At 45.9% G+C, this 22,696-nt stretch overlaps 1 protein-coding gene and 1 pseudogene across 1 annotated transcript in view; both read right to left on the bottom strand.

The window, feature by feature from the left end:
* TMBIM1 (transmembrane BAX inhibitor motif containing 1) overlaps positions 1 to 22,696 on the bottom strand; it is a 233,355-nt gene that overhangs the window by 47,911 nt on the left and 162,748 nt on the right. The window contains exons 5-6 of the mRNA XM_085650023.1: positions 20,075 to 20,128; positions 2,104 to 2,154 (exon numbers count right to left, since the gene is read on the bottom strand). Of these exons, the coding sequence (XP_085506149.1) occupies positions 2,104 to 2,154; positions 20,075 to 20,128 (105 nt within the window). The remainder of the gene's footprint in view (positions 1 to 2,103; positions 2,155 to 20,074; positions 20,129 to 22,696) is intronic.
* On the bottom strand, positions 3,710 to 7,225 carry LOC146859347 (condensin complex subunit 3-like; annotated as a pseudogene).

The raw sequence follows: 22,696 nt of genomic DNA on the forward strand, positions 1-22,696 counted from the left end.
CCTCGGTGTCGTCTTCATCTCTGCGAAAGAGTGATTCGTCGACGTCTTCCGATCCGGAGTCGTGTTCGGAAGCGGGGCTGGAGGGTAAGTTCTCCACGTCCTTGATATCTTCGGTTTCGGCGCTGAAGATGTCGGCCGGTGCCGGTGCCGCTTGCTGCGCCTCGAGCCTCGCCGCTCGTCGATTCCGGAGAGTCTTCTTGGATCGGAATCGAGCACAGGCCATACATGTAGATTCGTCGTGATCCGGCGAAAGGCATTTGTTGCACACCGGATGGACGTCGACGTGGGGATATTTCGCATTACATACAGGACACCGCTTGAATGGTGTCCTCGACTCCATCGTCGATGCAATGGGTCGATGGTCGTGTAAGAGGCGAAAAAGTTGGTTCTGGAAGTTAGTAAACTAACAAGATACTATCGATACCGATCGGGAACAGTACCGACGCGAACTAAAGGCCTTTTGGCCTAGAAAAAGTTTTTCCTAACTTGAGTCAAGATAAGCACATCCGAACCCAATGGCGGAAAAAAACAATCTGAGGATGGAGAGGATGCCCATGCGCACTGTAGTCCAGGGGAGGAGTCACCTATCCCAGGATACTTCGAAGACTCTTCCAGGACAACAACGTGCAAACATCCGGACCCAACACTAGGCGGCGATCTATGCACAGATATGAATTCAGCAGCCCACATGCCTCGAACACATACATTCAGTGGTGAATGTGGGCACGCGGTGTATTGCATCCTTAGCATACGAACATTCAGTGGGGAATGAGTACAACGCTGTGTCAGTAGGGTGTATTGCAGCCTAAGCATACGAACATTCAGTGGTTAGTGCGTACACCACTGTGGCCGTAGGATGCATGCATCTTAAGCATACAAACATTCAGTGGTAAATTAGTACAGTGTTTTGGCTCAAGGCACATGCATCCTAAACATACAAACATTCAGTGGTGAATGAGTACAGCCCTGTGGCCGTAGGCTGCATTGCATTCTAAGCATATGAACATTCGGGGTGAGTGTCTAAAGTGCTGTGTCCGCAGGGTGTATTGCACTCCTAAGCATACAGACATACAGTGGTGAATGAGTACATCGCTGTGGCCGCACGGTGTATTGCATCCTAAGCATACAGACATGCAGTGGTGAATGAGTACAGCGCTGTGGTTGCACGGTGTATTGCATCCTAAGCATACAAACATTCAGTGGTTAATGAGTACAGCCCTGTGGCCGCAGGATGCATTGCATTCTAAGCATAAGAACATTCGGGGTGAATAAGCATACAAACATACAGTGGGGAATGAGTACATCGCTGTGGCCGCAAGATGTATTGCATTCTAAGCACAAACTTTTGTCGGTGAACGCGTATAACACCAGGAAAAAAAATCTGAGCATTTCAGGACAAACCAGGCCCCTTCCCCAAGAGAGTATTTTAAAGTAAAACATATTGCATTTTAAACAATATATAGCAGCATGCAATATAACTGAAGTTTCTTGACTCTTGCATTCTACAAATCTTAAATCCTACCATGGCTAAATTCCAGTTACTGCATTCCAGCAGTTCGATATCTGTTCACCTAGCGCTCAACGCTCACATGCCATCATCTCTTGCCTTGGTTCGAAGCTTCTCAGGTTCATAAACGTTACATCATATTACGTTTTACCATATAATATATTTCATGTAAGAATTGAATTCACGTTTTTTTGCTACACAGTTAAAAAGTGCCAACAAGAGGAATGGACGGGTTGTGTCCCAAGACGTGTAAAGTTTTTCCTCTGTATTATGGAGGGCTATTCCATAGACAATTTTTTTTGGTTTATGCTGAAGTTTGACATAACAGAAAAGGAAGAAAAATAATTGAATTGAAGGATACTTTCAACAATTAAAGGGATTTAACACTTGGTGTGCATCACTCATTCAGTTCAGAGAAGTTTCTCAATTTTTGTGAAGATTGGGCCACTTCACCGCAATATATTGCGGAGGCCAATGTGTAGAAGCCGCAGTACCCTTGAAGGGTATATACCCTCTTTTAGGCAACGGGAAGCTCTTGCCACCCAAGGCAAGTCTTTCATTTCCAACACGAACAACATTAACGGAGGCGGACTCACCTGGGTCCCTGGCAGCATGCCAGCACGAGGTAGGTGACGAAGAACACCGCGCTGCGGAGAGGGAGACAGAGAGAAAGTTAAAATATATAAAAATGAAGGGGAATATCTAAAAAGGCAAACAAATGAAGCTGGGATTTAAGCGCAAGCCCCAAGAGGACAGACTCCAGAATTTAGAAATGTGCACACTGAGGGAAATTATATTCATATCCCTACAAGCAATAAACACAGTGGGCCGGTCTCTTTTTAAAGAGCTCTTTCAACTAAAAGATATGACACAAGGGAGCCTCAATAGTAACATGCAAAACCATATCAAGCTTTTTACAGAAATGGTAGAAAAACACAGCATAAGTGAAGGAGGCAAAAACTGCAGATTCTTTCAGAAAGGCCTAAGATGGGCACAGTGAAAGCAGAGGTGAACCTGGAGCCAGGCAGGGTTTGCGTGTCGAATGTAGGCCAGAAAAAGAGAAGGACGGATTGGGCCAGGCTGCCCTTACAAGCAGCAATGGTGTGCTTTCCATTCACCCCTGTTTTTGATTTGTCCGGTTTGCTAGTAAGTGTGCAGGAAAGTAGCCAGCAGAAAGAAAAATCTGTGACCTAAATGCTCACTGCTGAGATTTGCGGTGAAGGCAGAGTGGATCCTGGCAAGGTTGACTCAGCCTTTCATTCTTCAGAGGTTGGTGAAAGGAGTACCATTACACTGGGTGATAGTACCAGCTCTTCTTTTATTATACAAATATATATCATAGAAAAACAATGCACATTTAGCCTCTATAAATACCATATGGAAAAAAAAATACGGTTTATTACAAATAAGAGGATCCCGGAGAAGTAAGGTCAAAAGTAGCTCATTTACAAAAGGCGACTTGTAACATAATGTTGCTTTTTTCAAATCTGCATTTCGCACGGTTTTGCTCATTTAAGGTCTTGCCATCAATAAGAGTAAGTCTTAGAGGTTTCAGAACCTTATTCACTAGTGTGTGTGTTTTCCTTCATGCAGATCGGAGAGCAGCAGGTTTTTGCCTTGCCATCGACTTCAGCAGCAGATGCTATGGGGCAGTAGTGGTGAGGTGGGAAGGGTGTTAAAAAAAGAAAAAAGGGGTCAAAAAAAAAAAAAAAAAGGAAAATGTTACCTTCCCGGCGACCGTCTCTCCTCTGTCCTTCTATCCACAACGCAGGAAACAGGACGTACCCTCGTCTCCTAGACCCCCCTAACCAATCATGACGCTGGTGTCACCAGCATGAGAGCAGCGTTGTGATTGGTCTGAGCTCCATGGTTCGGCACTCGTACAGGAGCTGGGAGGCTGTCTGTGCATGTTTTCCACCCAGGCTCTGCACTCCAGCCCAGTGAGGACATGCTAAGTACACATGACTGTATGGCTGCCCCAAGACGGCCGGCCAAACCGTCATGTGCACTCACTTAGAAAGTACCCACCACTCCTCCCCCTGCTCTGTGGGCAGCCCTACCCCTAACCCTACCCAGCCCTTACAGAGCCACAAGGGAAAAATAACATTATAATAACATGGCGTTATTTTATTTTTCTTGTGGGGCGACTTCTCCGCCTTAGCGGAGGAGTACTGCTGTTCAACTTGTTTTTCTCATGTTTGCCTATTCCAGTTTCACATGAATTGAAGGTCCAGCATCACTACTTTTGTCTTCTGCATTTTGTTACATTTGTTCAGACTTTGGTCTCCATCTCTAATGACACTTCCATCTTGTCTCATTTATGCAGGTTGCTACCCCTGTTCAGCTGCCTCTTTATTTTCCCAATGGCCCATGGATGCGATTTGTGTTTAAACTACTCTTGAATTTCATCCGTGAGAGGTAGAACATCTTTTGTTTGATCTCTATTCATTTATAAGCGACTTAATATCTTTGCATAATTCGGAGCATCTGAAGCACCTGGGCACGTGGGACGTCAGAGCCATGGCAGGGTGACCTGCAACGCTTTGTTAATCCATGGATCTTCCTTTCTGGTTTATCAATCCACTAGGCCTTGTATGGTCCTGAAATAACAAAGGAATGTTTGCAATGCCAACATCATCCAGAAGAGGAGAGGTTGGGGCAATGAATAAAGGATGCATTGTTGGTATAAATGCTTCTTCAAACATTTACAGATTATTTATGTTGGTGAATGCGTTAATGGTAGGGAACCTTCCAAGCAGAGCCTATGCGGAGGGCCATCCTGGGCTCCGGAACTGTATCAAAGTAACACAAGGCCTGACTGTTTGACACCTACAAGCCCTCTTGAGAAGATCACTTTCACAAGTCCTTCGGTGGCCTGGGTCTTGATCTGGAGAACCTCACTGCCCAGAATGTCAGACAGAAGCTATTCAGGGTAGGACTCTCTTCAGCCTCTTTAATTTAGTCCAGTCCTCTCTCACCTCAGCTCCGCTTGGTTCATGTTCTCAGCCTCCTCCCTTTGGTACCCCACTTTTTCATCTTTGAAAGTTTCCAGTCCCAACAGCATGAGTTGGTCAAAGGCAGCTCTCACTGCACTAAGCTTTACCGTGGCCTAATCAATTGGAGGAATCTGTAGCAACGTTAGGAGTTGTATCGTAAAGTCCTTTGGCGCGCTCCCTGAATATGGAGGAAAGAATACCGTGGTAAACAAATAAAAATATCGAAACCTAATCATCAAAAGGCAAGTGCAGGTTTTCTATACCCAACTCCACATATAAATTCCTTGACGATATATACGTTTCTTCAAGTTACATAGATGTGGAGTTAAGAACAGTAAATTTATACTTATTCTACGCGCCCTTACCTTTCGATGTATTGGACTTTGACATTTTGTCCATTCTTTTTTTGCATCAGGGTATTCCTATTGTCGATATTCAGTAGACAATCAGTCCTCCTTTGGTAACGCAATGCACACCAAACACAAACCAGCCTCCTTTCTCACTCGTGGGTGGATGTTCGCAATCCCTGGCAGAATTAGAGTCACTACCTCCATTCATTGCTCCACCATCCCCTGGACAGGACCAGGACCTTTGCTTTAAAAGGTCATAGCCCATGATCAGACATTCCAGCAGTGCTTCGGGGTCATTCTTTTCGATGCCTAGGTCTTTCATTTCAAGGTCTTCTGTCGGCTGCGAATGTTTTTTCTCCCCTTTGCCTTCGACTCTACTTCAGACGTACGGCCACATTCCTCGGACGGGATGCATTCTTGCAACTCCGGTTTCGCTTCTCAGTGCACTGTACGGTTTATATAATTCAGAAGCCTGCAACCCTGTCAGAGCTTAGCTGAAACAAGTGTCCACCCTCCACAGTCACTCTCTGTACAGATTGTGTATCAATCATGCACTTCTGACTCGCTCGCTGCACTTACACCGCGTCGTTGCATCGTTTCGGAACACCTCATTTCAAAAGGATGTTAACAGACTCACACGATTTTGTCCACATAAGATTATAAATGTTGTAAAATCAAATTAAATGTAGTCTTTCTACTAAAACCAATATATTGATGGTTATTGACTGGGTTTCCGTGGAAGCGGAGGTGACCCTTCCCCCTTGAGGGACCCTGGTTTCCCATAGGACGGTACTACCAGGTGCCAGGGTTAGGAGTAACAGGGAGGCACTTCTCATGTTTGTGGGATCGATGAATTGTTGAATGTCATGCCTGGGCAACCTTCTCGAGCTCATTTAGAGGAGTTTGGCTAGCCGGGCCAGGTTCAGCACCTCCTCGGCGGGCAGTTGACTGAAGATGGCAGAAGTGGATGGAAGGAAGGGCGGGCGGGATCAGTTAAATGGGGCTGGGCTGTCTGAATAGGTATGGTGCATGCTCACTGTCAATTTGAAAAAAAGAAGGAAAAGTCGTCTGGTCACCAAATATAGTTATTTAAAAATGCAGGCTACTGCCCTCATTTGGTTGGAGGTCTCATTGATGGTTTTCCATAGCAGGCATTTTTGGCTTTGATATCAATGTGGTGGCCACTCCTGTGTTTCCCAGGTAACAGGCGGTTTGTTTGAGGTCTGCCAGGCTAGCAATGAACCATCTGTTGGATTTTATACCTAATTTACATTCTCTTGTTTTTGCTGGGCCCAGCTGGTCATGAGCGGTGGATATACGGAGGCCCAGGTTGCCCACCGATATTTTAGCATCCTGTGGCACATGCTCAGAGCTCCCATAAAGCGCCTCTATTCTAGCCTGCAGTCTGGGCTGGGTCACTGCCAGTGCTCACAATAATGCATTTGGCAAAAAACTTTTCAGTAAGTAAATGTATTGTTTAGTTAACACAAACCATTACAATCGGATAAACCCACAAAAAATCTGTTAAATGTTTAAAATATCTTGTGCAATGAGCCAGTGTGAAAATCAGGTGAGCAGACAATGCACTATATTAAAGACCAATTCAATGAACAGTCAGTCAGAACAAACTTTTCAGTAGTGAGATGACAGAAAACCACTTTATCTGGTAAGACAGGTTTAAATAGTTAACATATCAGCTGCAGAGATCTCCTAAACCGCCAAATCACAGTTCCACGTCCCACAGGGGTGACCTCTGCTCTTCATCCTTATGATGTAGCTAAACTTAAGACCATTAAGCATAGCACAGTGCTACCAGCAGCTATTGTTTTAAAACACTTCACTTAAAATGCTCTACACAAACACTTTTTAATCTTCGTACGTCGATCGCTTACATTTATAACCGACTTAGAATGCGGTTTAGAGCGTAAAGTCCTTAAAACATGTGCAGTCAGCTTACTCTCAGTGTAATGTACACAAAGAGTTAAAAGTACAGATCTCTGCATCTAGGAAATGCCACAAAAAACTGTCCTCCATTTTATAGGTTTCAGCTCCAATCACACAGCTCAGGAGGGCGGTATCTCTGCTGCTGGGATCTGGGTGTAACTTACGGGTCACATTTTCCATTGCTAGTAGTCATTTGCTGGCAGCTGACAGGGGTGTGTAACTTGCAGGTTATGGGGACCCACCATAGTTATTATTGAGCCCACTGCAGAAGCTAGTTTACTCTGCAAGATGGTAAAGGGGTTGCTGCAGACTTGCGCTTGAGACCTGCATGCAATAGGTTCCTGTCCCAGGACAGGTTTCAGCCCTTTCAGGTAGCCTGGGGTTACAGCGGCTGCTGCAGACTCCCGCTTGAGACTGGCATGTAACATGTTCCAGTCCCAGGACAGGTTCTAGTGGGGTTGCTCCACACTTCCGCTTGAGACCTGCATGTAATATATTCCAGCCTCATGGCATGTTTCAGTCCCTTCAGATAGACTAGGATTACAGGGGCAGTTGCAGACTTCCGCTTGAGACCGGCATGTAACATGTTCCAGCCTCATGGCATGTTTCAGTCCCTTCAGGTAGACTAGGGTTACAGGGGCAGTTGCAGACTTCCGCTTGAGACCGGCATGTAATATGTTCCAGTCCCAGGACAGGTTTTAGCCCCTTCAGGTAGCCTGCGGTTAAAAGGCTGCAGCAGAATTCCACATGTGACCTGCATGTAATATGTTCCAGCCCCAGGACAATGCCCAGAGGTTTAGCCTCGTGCTCTGATGTATGGATAGCTACAGATCAGAGATGTGCATCCCCGCAGGAGGCACACAGCCGTTCACCCTTCTAAACACATAAATAAACTGTAAAGGGTCTTTACTGAACTCTGGCAGGAGGCCTCAGTGCGGCATATTAGGAGTAAGAAGAGATACAAGGAGGACCCATGACAAATAAACACTTCCCTCCAATGTCCCTCATTTGCCAATCCCTCCCTCCCCCTCTTTCCAACAGAAGGAATGGCGACAGTGACTCCAACCAGCTAATCACAGAAGATAAAGAAAATACAGACACGAGGCATAAGGCGGTGACATCTGAAAGTGTTCTGTGCAATAAATAGCTGGTTAGCCCCCCCAAACACACACACGCACAGATCCCTGGCTCTTGGAGCCATCTCCAGAGTGGGGCTGGGCCGGTCACACTTCAAAGGGTCGGGGTGTGCCCGACTTACTACCAGGAATCCGCAGGCTGGAGCAAGAGCCATGAGGCGGCGGGGCGCGCGGCATTGTTATGGGCTTAAAGATGGCGGCGGAGCAGGGCTTCAGAGGGCGGGCGGGGTGTGGGGAGGAGGGCAGGGGCGTAACAAACGCCCCCGCAGCCCCCGCGGTGCGGGGGGCCCCCAGTCTTCGGTAGGTGAAGGGGGCCCCCTCAGCTCTGTGAGTGAAAAGGCTTGCTCTAGAAAGCAGGTGCAGTCTGCAGCCTGCTCTGACCCAGGGCAGGACTGAAGAGAAACAAAGTAACAAGTTACATTGTTTCTCTTCAGTCAGAGCCCGGCCGGAAAAAGGATGGGGCCCGCACTCTTCAGAAACACCGGGGCTTTCAGGGAGAGAGGTAAGACTTGTAAAGAGCAGGACAGATCACATTCTGCAGCGTTGTCGGTAAGTCTAGCAGTTTTAATTGTGAAGTTTTAATTGTGTGCTCCTTCAAAAACATGCTATGTTGTGGGTTGAGAACAAATGCCTAATATGTTTTAAAATGCAGCATTTACATTTCTACAGATAGGTTATCTGGGACTTTAATTAGTCCCAGCTGTAAATATCCTCCTGTCGCTGACCCTTTTCTTTGTCTCACACCACTAACAAGTGCAGGATATGTTACCTCCTGCCAGGCCCGGTTCTAAAGGGTGGGGTGGGCCGGGTGGGCCAGGCCCACCCAAACATGAGCCATGGCCCTCCCAGTGAATCTGCCACCGATGTACAACTACATAAAAACTGTGCAGATAACTGGTGATTTACGATCCTGCTGCAGAGTAACCATTTGTCTGTTGGTAGTTTTTAAGTGCTGATAAACTGAATTTTATGGGAATAGCTCAGTGGGTTACTACCTCTGTCACAGATATCCTTGTGTTACTTGCAGTTCAGAAGTTACTATCCTAACATAGGACAGTGACCTATGAACTGTCTTTAAAGAGCTGCATACAAACTTCGCTTTTTTGTATTGTGATATAGTTAGAACTTCTCCATTCCTTCATTATTCTAATGTTGCCAAAAAGAGTTTGTTTGGGAAGTTATTACATTTTTATCAGTAAAGCCAACCCCCAACCACTGGAGTACTCTTTAAATCCTGAGTTTGTGCTTCTCCAGTCCAAACCCTCGTAAAATATATTGCCCACTAGTATGGAGGACGTGATTTCTACACCTTGTAATCCTCATTGGCTTATGTGACATTCCCCATAGACTGATTTATTGTCTCTGTATAATGCGTGCTGTTATGTAAAGTACTGTGACACCCTACACTCATATGAGTAGCGCTGTACAACAAATGGAATGGATATGAGGGGCAACGGAGAGATGAGGGGCACAAGTGGAGGGTGGCAGTGAGGGAATCCGAGGAAGAGGTCATGGGGTGGGGAGCTACGGAGAGATGAGGGGCGCTGGTGGAGGGTGGCAGTGAGGGAGTCAGAGGAGGAGGTCACGGGGTGGGGGGAACTACAGAGAGATGAGGGGCACCAGTGGAGAGTGGCAGTGAGGGAAGCCGAGGAGGAGGTCCTGGAGTGGGGGTGGAGCTGCGGAAAGATGAGGGGCACTAGTGGAGGGTGGCAGTGAGGGAAAACGAGGAAGAGGTAAAGGGGTGGGGAGCTACAGTGAGATGAGGAGCACTGGTGGAGGGTGGCAGTGAGGGAGTCAGAGGAGGTGGTCACGGGGTGGGGGGAACAGCAGAGAGATGAGGGGCACTAGTGGAGGGTGGCAGTGAGGGAATCCGAGGAGGAGGTCACAGGGTGGAGGGGAACTACAGAGAGATGAGGGGTACTGGTGGAGGGCGGCAGTGAAGAAATCTGAGGAGGAGGTCATGGGGTGGGGGGGAACTACAGAGAGATAAAGGCGCTGGTGGAGGGAGCAGTGAGGGAATCTGAGGAGGAGGTCATGGGGTGGGGGGCTATGTAGAAATGAGGGGCACTAGTGGAGGTTGGCAGTGAGGGAAGCGGAGGAGGAGGTCATGAGGTGGGGGGAACTACAGAGACCTGAGGGGCACTAGTGGGGGGTGGCAGTGAGGGAATCCAAAGAGGAGGTCACGGGTGGGGGGATCTACGGAGAGATGAGGGGGAGGTTATGGGGGTGGGGGGAATTATGCAGAAATGAGGGGCACTGGTGGAGGGTGGCAGTGAGGGAATCTGAGGAGGAGGTCAGGGGTGGGGGGGGAACTACAGAGAGATATGGGGCGCTGGTTGAGGGAACAGTGAGGGAATCTGAGGAGCAGGTCATGGGGTGGGGGGGCTACAGAGAAATGAGAGGCACTAGTGAAGGATGGCAGCGAGGGAAGCCGAGGAGGAGGTCATGGGGTGGGGGGAACTATAGAGAGATGAGGGGCACTAGTGGAGGGTGGCAGTGAAGGAATCTGATGAGGGGGTCATGGGGGGGGGGGAACTGCAGAGAGATGAGGGGCACTGGTGGAGGGTGGCAGGGAATCTGAGGAGGAGGTCATGGGGTGGGGGGAAATACGAAGCTATGAGGGGCGCTGGTGGAGGGTGGCAGTGAGGGAATCTGAGGAGGAGGTCATGGGGTGTGGGGGAGCTACAGAAAGATGGGGGACACTGGTGGAGGGTGGTAGTTAGGGAGTCTGAGGTGGAGGCCATGAGGGGGAGTGGCTATGGCGAGATGAAGGGTACTGTTGGAGGGTGGTAGTTAAGCTATCTACAGAGAAAGAGGTAAAAAAAGAGGTCAAAAAGACGTTTGCACCAGCAATAAAGCCGGCCCTGTCATGGCCTTTCTGTTTTCATTTATTTAATTAACAGTCAGGTGATTAGGACAACTGTGGAGCATACTTTATCATGCATGCTAATTATTTTTACTGCTATATTCAATGTTTCAAGTTTGAAGGTGATTTTACTATTGTTTTTTACTGGGAATAGTGAAAGTGGAACTGAATGGTGCCTGATATGGGGCTAGGGCCCAAGGTCAGGTGTGAGATAAGGTGTGATGGAGAAGGGTGGTAGAAAAGTGGATAATCAAGCCTGTAAGAGAGTGCGCTGCAGAGTCAGAGGTCAGGTGGAGGTAGTAATGAAGAGGGTTTCTCCCTGAAGGCTCGCACAGAGGAAGCCCGGGTAGTGTCACTTGCTAGATACTCCCACCTTAGAAACTTCCTCTTCCCATCAAAGGGACATTGCATGGAAGAAAAGCACTTTTTGAGAGTGATAACATTTAGAAAGAGACTTTGAAAAGAGTGCGTTTTACTGTGCCTTGTAACAAGAGTAAGGAGAGATAAAGGAGGGCCCAGAAGCAGGCCTGGCTAGATATATAAGCGATAAATCGGGCCAGCAGTGGCCCACCCGAATGTACCCTTGGCCCACCCAAATAAAAATTCCCGGAGCCGGGCCTGCCTCCTGCCCCCAATTTTACCATTCCCCGTCCCACCCTTAGTGTTAGTTGGCACTAGCTTGGTTTTATTTTACCTTTGCCAATGCTTGATTACTTGCTTCACAAGCATTGGCTGCCGCTGCATGGCTCCCACGTACTGGCCTCACACTTCGTAGCTGAGGAGCCCCGTCCTCTGTTGCTGTAGACGCCTTGGTGCTGTTGCTCCACCCTGGTGTAGGCTGCCAGCTCCTCACCCTGCTCCTAAACCTCTTACTCATCAGCTCACAGCCTCACATCTACCGGGGCACATGAGCTGAGCTACCGGGAGCCGTTTGTGTTGGTCTTGGTGCTGTTCTGTGGTATTGCTTGCTGTGCTGGAAGGAGAGAGGGCTCCTTCCTGTCCACCTCTAAACAGGTGCCGGGGACTACAGAGAAAGGGGGCCGGGATTGACTACCCTTGTTGCATGTGACAATAAATGACCTAGTATTACATTCTCTCTATAATGGTGAGTTCAAATCAGAACATGCCAAATGTGGCCCTCGGGGTAAACACACTGCTACTGGGCGCCAGAGACACACAAAAATCACTATTCGGCTCCCGGGCATCGGCTAAGCTTTATCCAAACAGTTATGAAGTGCTGCTCACGTGGTATTAAGAAGTCTTTTCTTGCACTTTTTCGTCGAACAGCACGTCACAGAGACCGGTCTGTGTGCAACCCATTAATAAAACAAATTGCACCTCTGCCAGTGGCATAGTGTTAACTTTTGTTGAAATAGTGCCAAGAAACACGCTTATGCTGTTTGTGAGCGCTATAAAACACAAAAATTGTACCTATTTCAGCTGCACGCAAGTTACCAACTGAAGCGTGTTACAATAGTGCTTAATGGAAGGTCCTTGCTCTTCATCTGATGTGTGCATAAATTGAAAAGCATGTCACGCTTTGTTAGTACTGGAGTCGTAGAAGAATATGGAAGGATTTGCTGTCTTCGTCTTTCTTTTCTCATCTTGGTCTCTTTCAATCTTACTTTCATTAATCTTGCACTTAATTTACTAACTTTTCCTACTTATGCCTACTGCTGATTTTTGTTTCTACTCATAGGTTTCATACTTCCTCTTACTGTGCTACGTAACCTCTTAATTTTACCTTTCTCTTACACCTCATATTTGTTCCCACTCTTACGTTTTATTATTCCAACATACTCTTGCTTCCACTTACAATTTATTACGCCTATTTCCTCCTGCTCTTACTCATTTCTCCTCTTACTCCTATTACGTCTTCTAACTGCTATTCTTACTTTTGCTACCGTATTTACCAATGCCCTTATTACCATTAACTTAGTCCTACCTACTCCTACTTGCACTCTTACTCCTGCATACTCCTACTTGAACCTACCTTCCGCTACTTTTACATCTACATACTTCAGCTCTTCTGCTTAGCCCTTCGAATGCCTATTCTTACTCATACTTGGGAGAGGAGTTGGCCTAACGGCTAGGGCGGTTGACCTCGAATCTGGGGAACTGGGTTCAAGTCTCAGCAATGACGCTGAACATCCTGTGATTCTGGGCAAATCTCTTAATCTCCCTGTGCCTAACAAATATGAATGTGTCCTCATGTAACGCAACTGGTGCTCATGTAAAGCGCTATGATACCCGATACGGGTCAAGTTGGAGCTATATAAAACTCCATAAAATAAATAAAAATAAAAAAAATGAACAGGATCTGCTCGGTCGCATTGGAAGGTAAACAAGCATTTGCAATGCAATTGGTCTCGCATTTGTGAGAGTTAGAGCTATTGACATTGTAAAGGACAGTGTATTTTACCTATGTGTTTTCTGCTTGGAGTGGAGTGAATGTGTGTGGTGTCAAGTGGACATATGTGGTTTGGATTGGAATTGTTAGTTGTGGAATTGTGTTGTGTGGATTGGATCTGTGTAGCGAAATAATGTAATTATGTGTATAGTAATTGTGTGGTATTGAGTGTACTGGAATTATGTGGAGTGGGATTGTGTGTCATGGAGTCGGATTGTGTGTCTTGGAGTGAGATTATCTGGAATGGTATTTTGCGTTGTGGAGTGGTATGTAGTGGAGTTTACTTATGTGGTGTGCTGTTAAATATTATAGCATGATGTGGAATTTTGTGGTGTAGATTGGATGTATGTGGTGTGTTATGTAATTCTGTTGTTGGTTTGAATTATGTAGTTTGTTGTTGAATTATGTGGTGTGGAATGGAAATGTGTAGAGTTGAAATGTGTGACGTGGAAGTGTTCGCTGCTGGGTGAAAATTATGTTGAGTGGTATTATGAGGCATGGTGTGAAGTGTAGTTATGTGGAATGTTGCTACGTGACAGACTGGATTTATGTGGAGTGTATTTATGCAATATGGATGAGAGCATAATTATGTGGAGGTTAATTATGTGGTGCTGAGTGGTATTATGTGGAGTAATTATGTGTGATGAATTGTGTGGGGATGAATTGTGGAATTGTGATGTGTGGAATTATGTGGCATGGTGTGGTGTATAATTGTGCGGAGTGGAATTATGTAGCATTTTGCAGAGTTGTATTTTGTGGAGGGTAATTCTGTGTTTTGGAGTTGCGTGTAAATATGTTGTGTGACGTATAATTATATAGGTTGAAGTGGAATTATGTGTACTTGAATTGTGTAGTGTGGAGTGTAAATATGTGGTTTGGAGTGCTATTAAGTTGTGTGGAATGTTATTATGTGATGTGGAATTATGAGGTATGGAGTGAAGTAGAAATATATGTTTTTTCATATTTAGGATTGTAATTATGTGGTATGGAATGTAGGGTTAAATTATTTATAGTTGAATAGTGTGGCATGGAATTATGAGAGGTTCAAATGTGCTGAGTTTGGTAGAATTAGGTAGCGTGGATTTGAGCAAGCTGTGCATGCTAAGGCTTTTATGTCATGGGGTATAAAGTTGACGATTGTCTATTTTTCTTTGTAAAAATAATTTGGGCTGTTTCTTTACCTTCCGGTACATTTCTGAACAATTTGTTAAGCTAAATTGTAATGTTTCTTTTTGTGCGTATGCAGGAAAGAACGAGTGTATGTGGAATGTTGCTACGTGGCATAGACTAGATTTATGTGGAGTGTATTTATGCAATATGGATGAGAGCATAATTATGTGGAGGGTAATTATGTGGTGCTGAGTGGTATTATGTGGAGTAATTATGTGTGATGAATTGTGTGGGGATGAATTGTGGAATTGTGAGACGTGTGGAATTATGTGGCATGGTGTGGTGTATAATTGTGCGGAGTGGAATTATGTAGCATGTTGCAGAGTTGTATTTTGTGGAGGGTAATTCTGTGTTTTAAAGTTGAGTGTAAATATGTTGTGTGACGTATAATTATATAGGTTGAAGTAGAATTATGTATACTTAAATTGTGTTGTGTGGAGTGTAATTTTGTGGTTTGGAGTGCTATTAAGTTGTGTGGAATATTATTATGTGATGTGGACTTATGTGGTATGGAGTGAAGTATAAATATATGTTTTTTCATTTTTAGGATTGTAATTATGTGGTATGGAATGTAGGGTTAAATTATTTATAGTTAAATTGTGTGGCATGGAATTATGAGATGTTCAAATGTGCTGAGTTTGGTAGAATTAGGTAGCGTGGATTTGAGCAAGCTGTGCACGCTAAGGCTTTTATGGGGTATAACGTTGACGATTGTCTATTTTTCTTTGTAAAAATAATTTGGGCTGTTTCTTTACCTTGCGGTACATTTCTGAACAATTTGTTTAGCTAAATTGTAATGTTGCTTTGTGTGCGCATGCAGGGAAGAACGAGTGTATGCAAAAAATCATCCTATGTCTCAGTACTAACTTCCACACCTCTAAACAACAATCCCAATCCTAGAATGAGTTATCCGTTTGCTTTACAACAGTTAGTAAAACAAGGAAGTGCTTTGCGAGTCTGTAAGTAGCAAAGGTTTTAAAGGGACTTGTTTTTGTGCAAAGTATTGTTTTTCCCAGTTCAAGGAAGGGATAAAAAAATATCTTCAGATAATAATAGGGGTGACAGGATGGTGCGATAGCAGAATATTGATTTGTGTGGATCTGGTGAGGACTGCGGGCAGCAAGTGCTTGATACGCTATTTGCATAAGAAAATACTATATATTTTTTTCGTTATCCTCCATTAGTTATTAGTAAGGAAGGGGGAAGAGAAGCGTTCACCGACAGCATTCGGTTAGTCTTAGGGAGACAAAGAATGCTGTGGTCTGTGGTAGATGGCGCCCAGAAGGCATACGTATATGTATCAGGAGCTGCCAAAGAAAGTAAGTGGAAATGAGCTTTAGACGTTGCTGGTATTGATGGCTACTGTGCGGTTGCAGACTTCGCTAGGCTGACAGTTGGTGGGGAAATGCTACGTTGTCACTGTAGGTTTAATTCATGAATCGCTCATTCTCTCTGGTGTTTGTCCTTGGGGTACTTGTTGACTGGTGCTACATATGGGATCTGGTTTGCCTTTGACAGCAGGTATGGTTTAGTGGGGTACATAGTGTAAATTAATGTTGGCGTGAGGAAACAAAAATCGGACACTTTGTACATTTGATATTATTGTGTGCATCATGCAGAGGATGAAAAGTAGCAGGAACGGCTTTGATGCCGTATAGGCTAGCAGGAAGAAATGTTTTGAGGTGGTCAGTTGCAGAGATTGTTCAACATTTTTAAAACTTCCATAGTGGCATTGGGGAGGCCAGCAGCTGAAAGGCTCTGTCTTTACTGGTAGGCAGTGGTTAGATGGTGACCGGTCATCAGTCTTTCTGTGGGTGATGGACAGGGGAGCAGTAGGCGGCGGTCACAGGTTTGCAGTGACATCCGAGGGGTGGTTTTAAAGGCGGGCAGAAAAGCATAATTGCGGGTTTCATAGGGGTGAGGGTAGAGTGTAATGGATGCGTTAGTAGCAGGCACGACGGAAGTGACCTGCGTTTGGAGGTGGTTAACTGAGCGGTCTTCACTTGAAGGTGGGCCAACAAGTTGGAGGATGTGTTTGGTGGGCCGGCTGGAGGCAGTGTTATGTAACTTTGCTGGAGGGCGCAGCAGCATTTACTGATGTATGTAAATCGCTCGATGACAGGGCGGATGTGACCAATAGAGGAACCAGAATCCTTTTTTTATGGCTGGGGTGAGCCCCTGCAGTATGGCGGGTCGCTGGCCTGAGGGCTCTTGACTGGGGAGGAGAATGGGGGGCCCCCTCCATGTACTTTGCAGGGGGGCCCCCTCAAGTTTCGTTACGCCACTGGAGGAGGGGAGAGCGTGGGGCTACAGCCTTTCCAGGCACGCAGGACTAGCGCGTTCCACCCGAGTATCTCTTTCACTGCTTCCACTTCCTCTCTCCAGGAAACTGGTAAACATCACATGTGCACAAGTCCTGGCTTACAAATTGTAGGATGCACCCAAGACTCACTACACATGCTCACAATCAGACATGCGCACCCACTGCATGTCAGACACCCCACTGCATGTCAGACACCCCACTGCATGTCAGACACCCCACTGCATGTCAAGACATCCCACTGCTTGTCAGACATCCCACAATCACATCTTCGGAAAGTTATTAGCACTGTTTGCACTTAACAATCTCAACATAATTGCAGACGCAGTCGCAAGACACCATCCTCACGCAGCTCACCCTTAACCAGAGCCTCAACAGCCTCAAGCACACACTACGTCACGAAAGGCACAGATATGGCATAATCCCTGCTAAACCAAAAGCACTGGCACACACCACAGTAGCATACACCCCAGAACCGCCCCATAAATCTGCAATTTACACACCTTTCCACCATAGTGACCGACAGTGATTGACGTGCAATGATGGTGAGTGCCCTACTCTAGAAAAGCAAAGGCAAACTCAACAAGACTCCACAAGATCTCCCAAGGCCAATCACACTGCACCTTAGGGGCCGGGCTGGGACTGAAGATGGGCCTGAGCACCACAGTAAGTGTGGCCCCATTAGTGAATTAGAAACCTAAGAAAAAAGTGACCGATGTTTACAACTGGTGGCAGTTTTGAACTGAAAGACACGCTGTGTAAGTGTTTTGGAAGTTATGGAAGTCAGCATGGATTTGAGCTTGGTGCAGGCAATGTTTGTTTTAACATCCAGGAAATCAACAGTCAAAACCGTCCCATTAGATCATAAAAAAGGCCCACAAACAGCCCAACCTGTCAGACCTTCGGGCACTGCCGGGTCGCCCTACTGGCAGGGCCACTGGAAGTTATGCTTCAAGAAAAAACAGGGGAACCCTCCTTACTAGGGAGCCAGGGTAATAGTTATATAGGAAAAACAATGGTTCCTGTGGAATAATATACTATGAGGTTATGATACATGAGCGCAATCGCAATATGGAGGGTTAGATAATGGCAGAGCGCGAAGGAACCACTAACACCGATTACAGTGAAGTATATTTTATGGATTTTTTAAACAAAGTTAGGAGTAAACATTATACATCAAAACAACATTTGTGCATAGTGTCCCAAGTGACAAAGGGAACCTAAGTGACCATGTGAATATTAAATACAAGGTTTCCACAGTTTGTACAAGTCGACCATTATCATAATAATTCCATGTGAACAGCAGCTACATACAGTGATGTGTGCTGGGGAAATGGATAGCTTCTTCTGTATGTCGACGGCGTTTCGATCATTGTACCCGATCAAGCAGACTGACGCGGCTTTTTCTGAATCTACACGCAGAGCGCTGTCCCGCTTTTCCATTCTTCTATCAAGAAATACTCTCAGTGCATTGTCACTGTTAATCCACAAAGGGATTCTACAACGCTACGGCTGTGGCGTATAATTAATTGAGCCGCTCTGGCCCACCTACATACCCCATTGGATGGACAGCCTGTCCTCACATTGAGTACCCGGACGGGTCCTCATGTGAGTAAACCTTTTTCCTCCTTTCTTCACGTGTGGCACATCATTTTCACAAGGATGCGCAACCATATATTCAGATGTCCCTTCATCAATAGTCCTGAAGAGACCCCACTTTGTTTTGAGGGTCGAAACGCCGTCGACATACAGAAGAAGCGAACCATTTCCCCAGCACATATCACTGTATCTAGCTGCTGTTCACATGGAATTATGATAATGGTCGACTTGTACCAAATGTGCAAACCTCGTATTTAATATTCACATTGTCACTTGGGTTTAGGTTCCATTTGTCACTCGGGACACTATGCACAAATGTTGTTTTGATGTATTATGTTTACTCCTAACTGTATAGTTTTAAAAATCCATAAAATATACTACACCGTAATCGATGTGTTAGTGGTTCCTTCGCGCTCTGCCATTATCTAACCCTCTATATCGCGATTGTGCTTATGTATCATCACCTCATAGTATATTTTTCCTATATAACTGGAAGTTATGTGGCAGTGTTTACTAAATTATGCGGTAACAAAAGGCAAACTATTCAGCGTAATGCTGCACTCTTTTAAATGCCCAGTATTACTTCATTATTTTAAACATGTTAATACTCTGGTGGTAAAGATGTCACCTATTAGTACCAGTTCAATAAACAAATACAGAAATAAGCAACTGAAAGATGGCTAGCTAACCTTTGCGAAGTGGCTTCCACAGTGCGCAAACAAGTTGCCACATTTTTTGTAACTTTTTATCCGTTTGAAATACAATTTCTTTTTTTTTTTTTTTAATCTGCAGATTATGCATCAGATGATGGATTCTGTCGCACATCCATAATGATGTGAAAAAGACCTTGGCTGCAGAATCTCATAATTCAGTGGCCCTGCCTACAGTCCAGTCTCACCCTGGGCAACTTCACACTAAATTACACAACCTCCTCTAAACCGAACAGCAAACCAATCTTCTACTAATCTCACACAAACAGCAACACACAATACCCAATCGTTGATGGTGTTTCCTGATCCACAACAAAGGGTGTGCAGTAAGAGAGTGGCTCACAATGCAATGGACATGGTATTTAAAGTTACACAAATGTGAACACAACAGGTGCCACAAGAACTGGTACTGTCTGTTGGCAAGAAGTTCTGGAACTCAACATACACAAAAGGGAACTGGCACTGACAGCCAGTGTACACCCACCCACATGCAGCACTGAACCGGTATGTCTGGTAGATTAGCACCAACAGACGTGACAACTCACACGGTGCTACCGTGTGACACACAATATGGCGCACCCTTCATACAGTCTCCCAGTGAAGAGCTGATTTCACAATCTGGCACAAAATATTAGCTGGAAACCCCTCCGCAGAGTGGGAATCCAGTGTTTCAAGACCCTGCACAGCCGATGTGAATTTTGGGGTGTGAAACGTCAGCGGGTGTTTATTTTTTTTTTAGTTGGGGAAGGGTTGAAATGTGCCTCCTCAGGCTGTGCGCATCTATTTTTTTTTTTAAGAAGTTGGCTGGTCTGTTAAAATTAGCAGCAAACACCAGACCCACCAAGCCGCTGTCCACTTTTACAAGTCAATCACATTATGTCCATATTCTTGGGTTCCCCCATCTGCAAAAATATCGAGTGCTTAGAATAAAAGACTAAACGCAAACCACTACCAACAATGAAAGCAAATTAAAGGAATTGTACCCAGCAAACCCAGCAACCCCCAACTGTAACGCACACAGGTGAGAACATAAGAGACGCAAACAAGCCGCAGAAGCAATACTCACTAGGACACATAGTAGACAGCAGGGTTTGCTCTCACAAATTTACCGACTGGTTCCCTGCAACGAGAAAGGAGGCATTGGTTATTATGAAACAAGAGATTGGATCAGAAGCCAGCTAAAACTCAACCCACCCCTGCAGATGCCCTCGCGAAGCACCCCCTCTTCAGATGCCCATCTCTAAGCACCCCACCCCTACTGACACCAATCAAAATGTTCTCCTCTGCTTTAACACTCGTTTCAACCTTTCCCACCATTGTCAGACGACCACCGCAAACACTTCTTTCAGGACCCCATTAATAAGAGCCCCATCCATTCATGTGAGCATGAAAATATGCCACACTCTTCATACGTCCTTCTCAGTATGACTCACCCCCTCGAAAGCCATCTGTGTGCCACAGTGTTACAGGCACCCAACTCAACGTGCCCCACCCTTCATGAGCACAACTCAACGGGCCGCACCCTTCATGAGCCCATCTCAATGTGTCCCACCCTTCATGAGCCCATCTCAACGTGTCCCACCCTTCATGAGCTTATCTCAACATGTCCCACCTTTCATGAGGACATCTCAACGTGCCCCATCCTTCATGTGCCCATCTCAATGTGTACAGGCCATCATGAGCTCATATCAATGTGTCCCACCCTTCTGAGCCCATCTCAACGTGTCTCACCATTCATGAGCCAATCTCAACGTGTCCCACCCTTCATTAACCCATCCCAATGTGTTTAGGCCATCATGAGTCCATATCATTGGGTTCAGGCCATCATGAGCCCATCTCAATGTGTCCAGGCCATCATGAGTCCATATCAATGTGTCCAGGCTATCATGAGTCCATATCAGTGTGCCACCCAACTCCCTCGCTGAACATAACTTTAGGCCATGTGCAGCGTGGTCTACGGACTGGCCCTGCTGCCAACTCCCTGCAGAAGGCCAACCGTCCACAGACCCCCACCTCACTTTCTTCTGTTTTTTTAAATTTTATTTTATGTGGTACAGTTGTACTCTGACGGTACCGCAGCTGAAGAGCCACCCACAGTAATAGGAGACCGTGCAAGTTTCAATTGTTGATGCTGGTGTGGTCTTGTGTGCCAAGGCTCCTGCGAGGGTCTTGAGGAACCAGACAGGGGGCTGTGTGCTGCGTCCCGTGGGAGTATCGCAGGACCTGTGGCACTACATTTTGCAATTTACTTTGGCCCCTTGGGTGGGGGTGGGGGGGGGGGGGGGGGAGGGCAGTGACCCTCAGGTGCTCCCCCACAAGGGCCAGTGTGCCTGGTACCTCTCCCCTGTCCCCTTGTACTTTAGCTTTCAAAACACAGGAACAAAGTCCCAGAGTGCAGAAACGACAGCCGCACCATTTCTGTTCCTGTTGCGGCCAGCTACTCACATTGCTCGGTCCTGACACTTAAAAAAGCTTCCTCTGCTAATCAGAATGCTTTTTGTTTTTTTTAAATATACGTGGTACAAAAGTAGTACCGCAGGGCTCCCACTGGACCAACTGTGCAGATATCGCCATATTTTGAACCTTAAACCTAAAAGAAAGGTTGAATGATTAACACTAAATTACCAAAAGCACACTTTGAGTAAAGACCTGTTATCCTTTCAAGTTTGGTCCAATTCTATTCAGTAATTTTCTCTCTAGTACTTAAAAAAAATTCCTAGGCAAATTTGCATGGGGAAAACACGGTTTGCCCCACCAAACGGTTCTGCAATTGACAGCTAAAGAGGTCTATTGGAAGACCTAAACAAGCATTGGCATAGCCAATAGGTCTCGCTTTTGGGACCATGTGTTTATCCTTAAGTTTTGGCTTCATGTTTGTGCATTCCACTTTTTGGGCGGATGAGCTCCAGGGGGGTTGGGGCATTCTTTCCAAATGCAAAAATCCAGTGTATTTACGAACAGCAGAGATCTGCGGGCCCAAGAGTCCACTGGGGTGCGATGCTCGGGGGGTCAGGATTAAAAGTTGATGTTTTCAAAGAAACATCATGATTCCCCGGTGCGAAAATCAATTAAGACATTGACACTCTGCTTCTGCAAGGTGCGATACTCTTAATCTATAGGAGACTCGTGGTGCGTAAAGACGAGAACCATGCAAAATTAGACCAAGCAAAGATAAGCAGTGGAGCGTCCTCAGTAAGCCACGGTTCTTTCAAAACAACGTTCCCCTCACAAAAAAACAATTTGAATTTGACCAACCAAGCGGGTCTAAAACAACTTTCAATACTCGGTTTAATTGTGAGGTGTAAGTAGATGCAGGGGAAAACGATAGGAACAACTTGAGAGTAAAACCATCACAGTGAACGAGTTTAAACTGTACACAGTCCTGGAGACCAGCACAGAGGTTTCTGGCAGAGGGGAGGGGGTGGGGGGGGGGGGAGAAGAGGTGTGTGTGTGTGTGTCTGTGTGTCTGTGTGTCTGTGTGTCTGTGTGTCTGTGTGTCTCTGTCTGTGTGTCTCTGTCTGTGTGTGCCTGTGTGTGTGTGCCTGTGTGTGTGTGCCTGTCTGTGTGTGCCTGTCTGTGTGTGCCTGTCTGTGTGTGCCTGTCTGTGTGTGCCTGTCTGTGTGTGCCTGTCTGTGTGTGCCTGTCTGTGTGTGCCTGTCTGTGTGTGCCTGTCTGTGTGTGCCTGTCT

This window comes from Triturus cristatus, chromosome 3_2, assembly GCF_964204655.1.
Source record: "Triturus cristatus chromosome 3_2, aTriCri1.1, whole genome shotgun sequence".
In the NCBI taxonomy this organism is placed as follows: domain Eukaryota; kingdom Metazoa; phylum Chordata; class Amphibia; order Caudata; family Salamandridae; genus Triturus; species Triturus cristatus.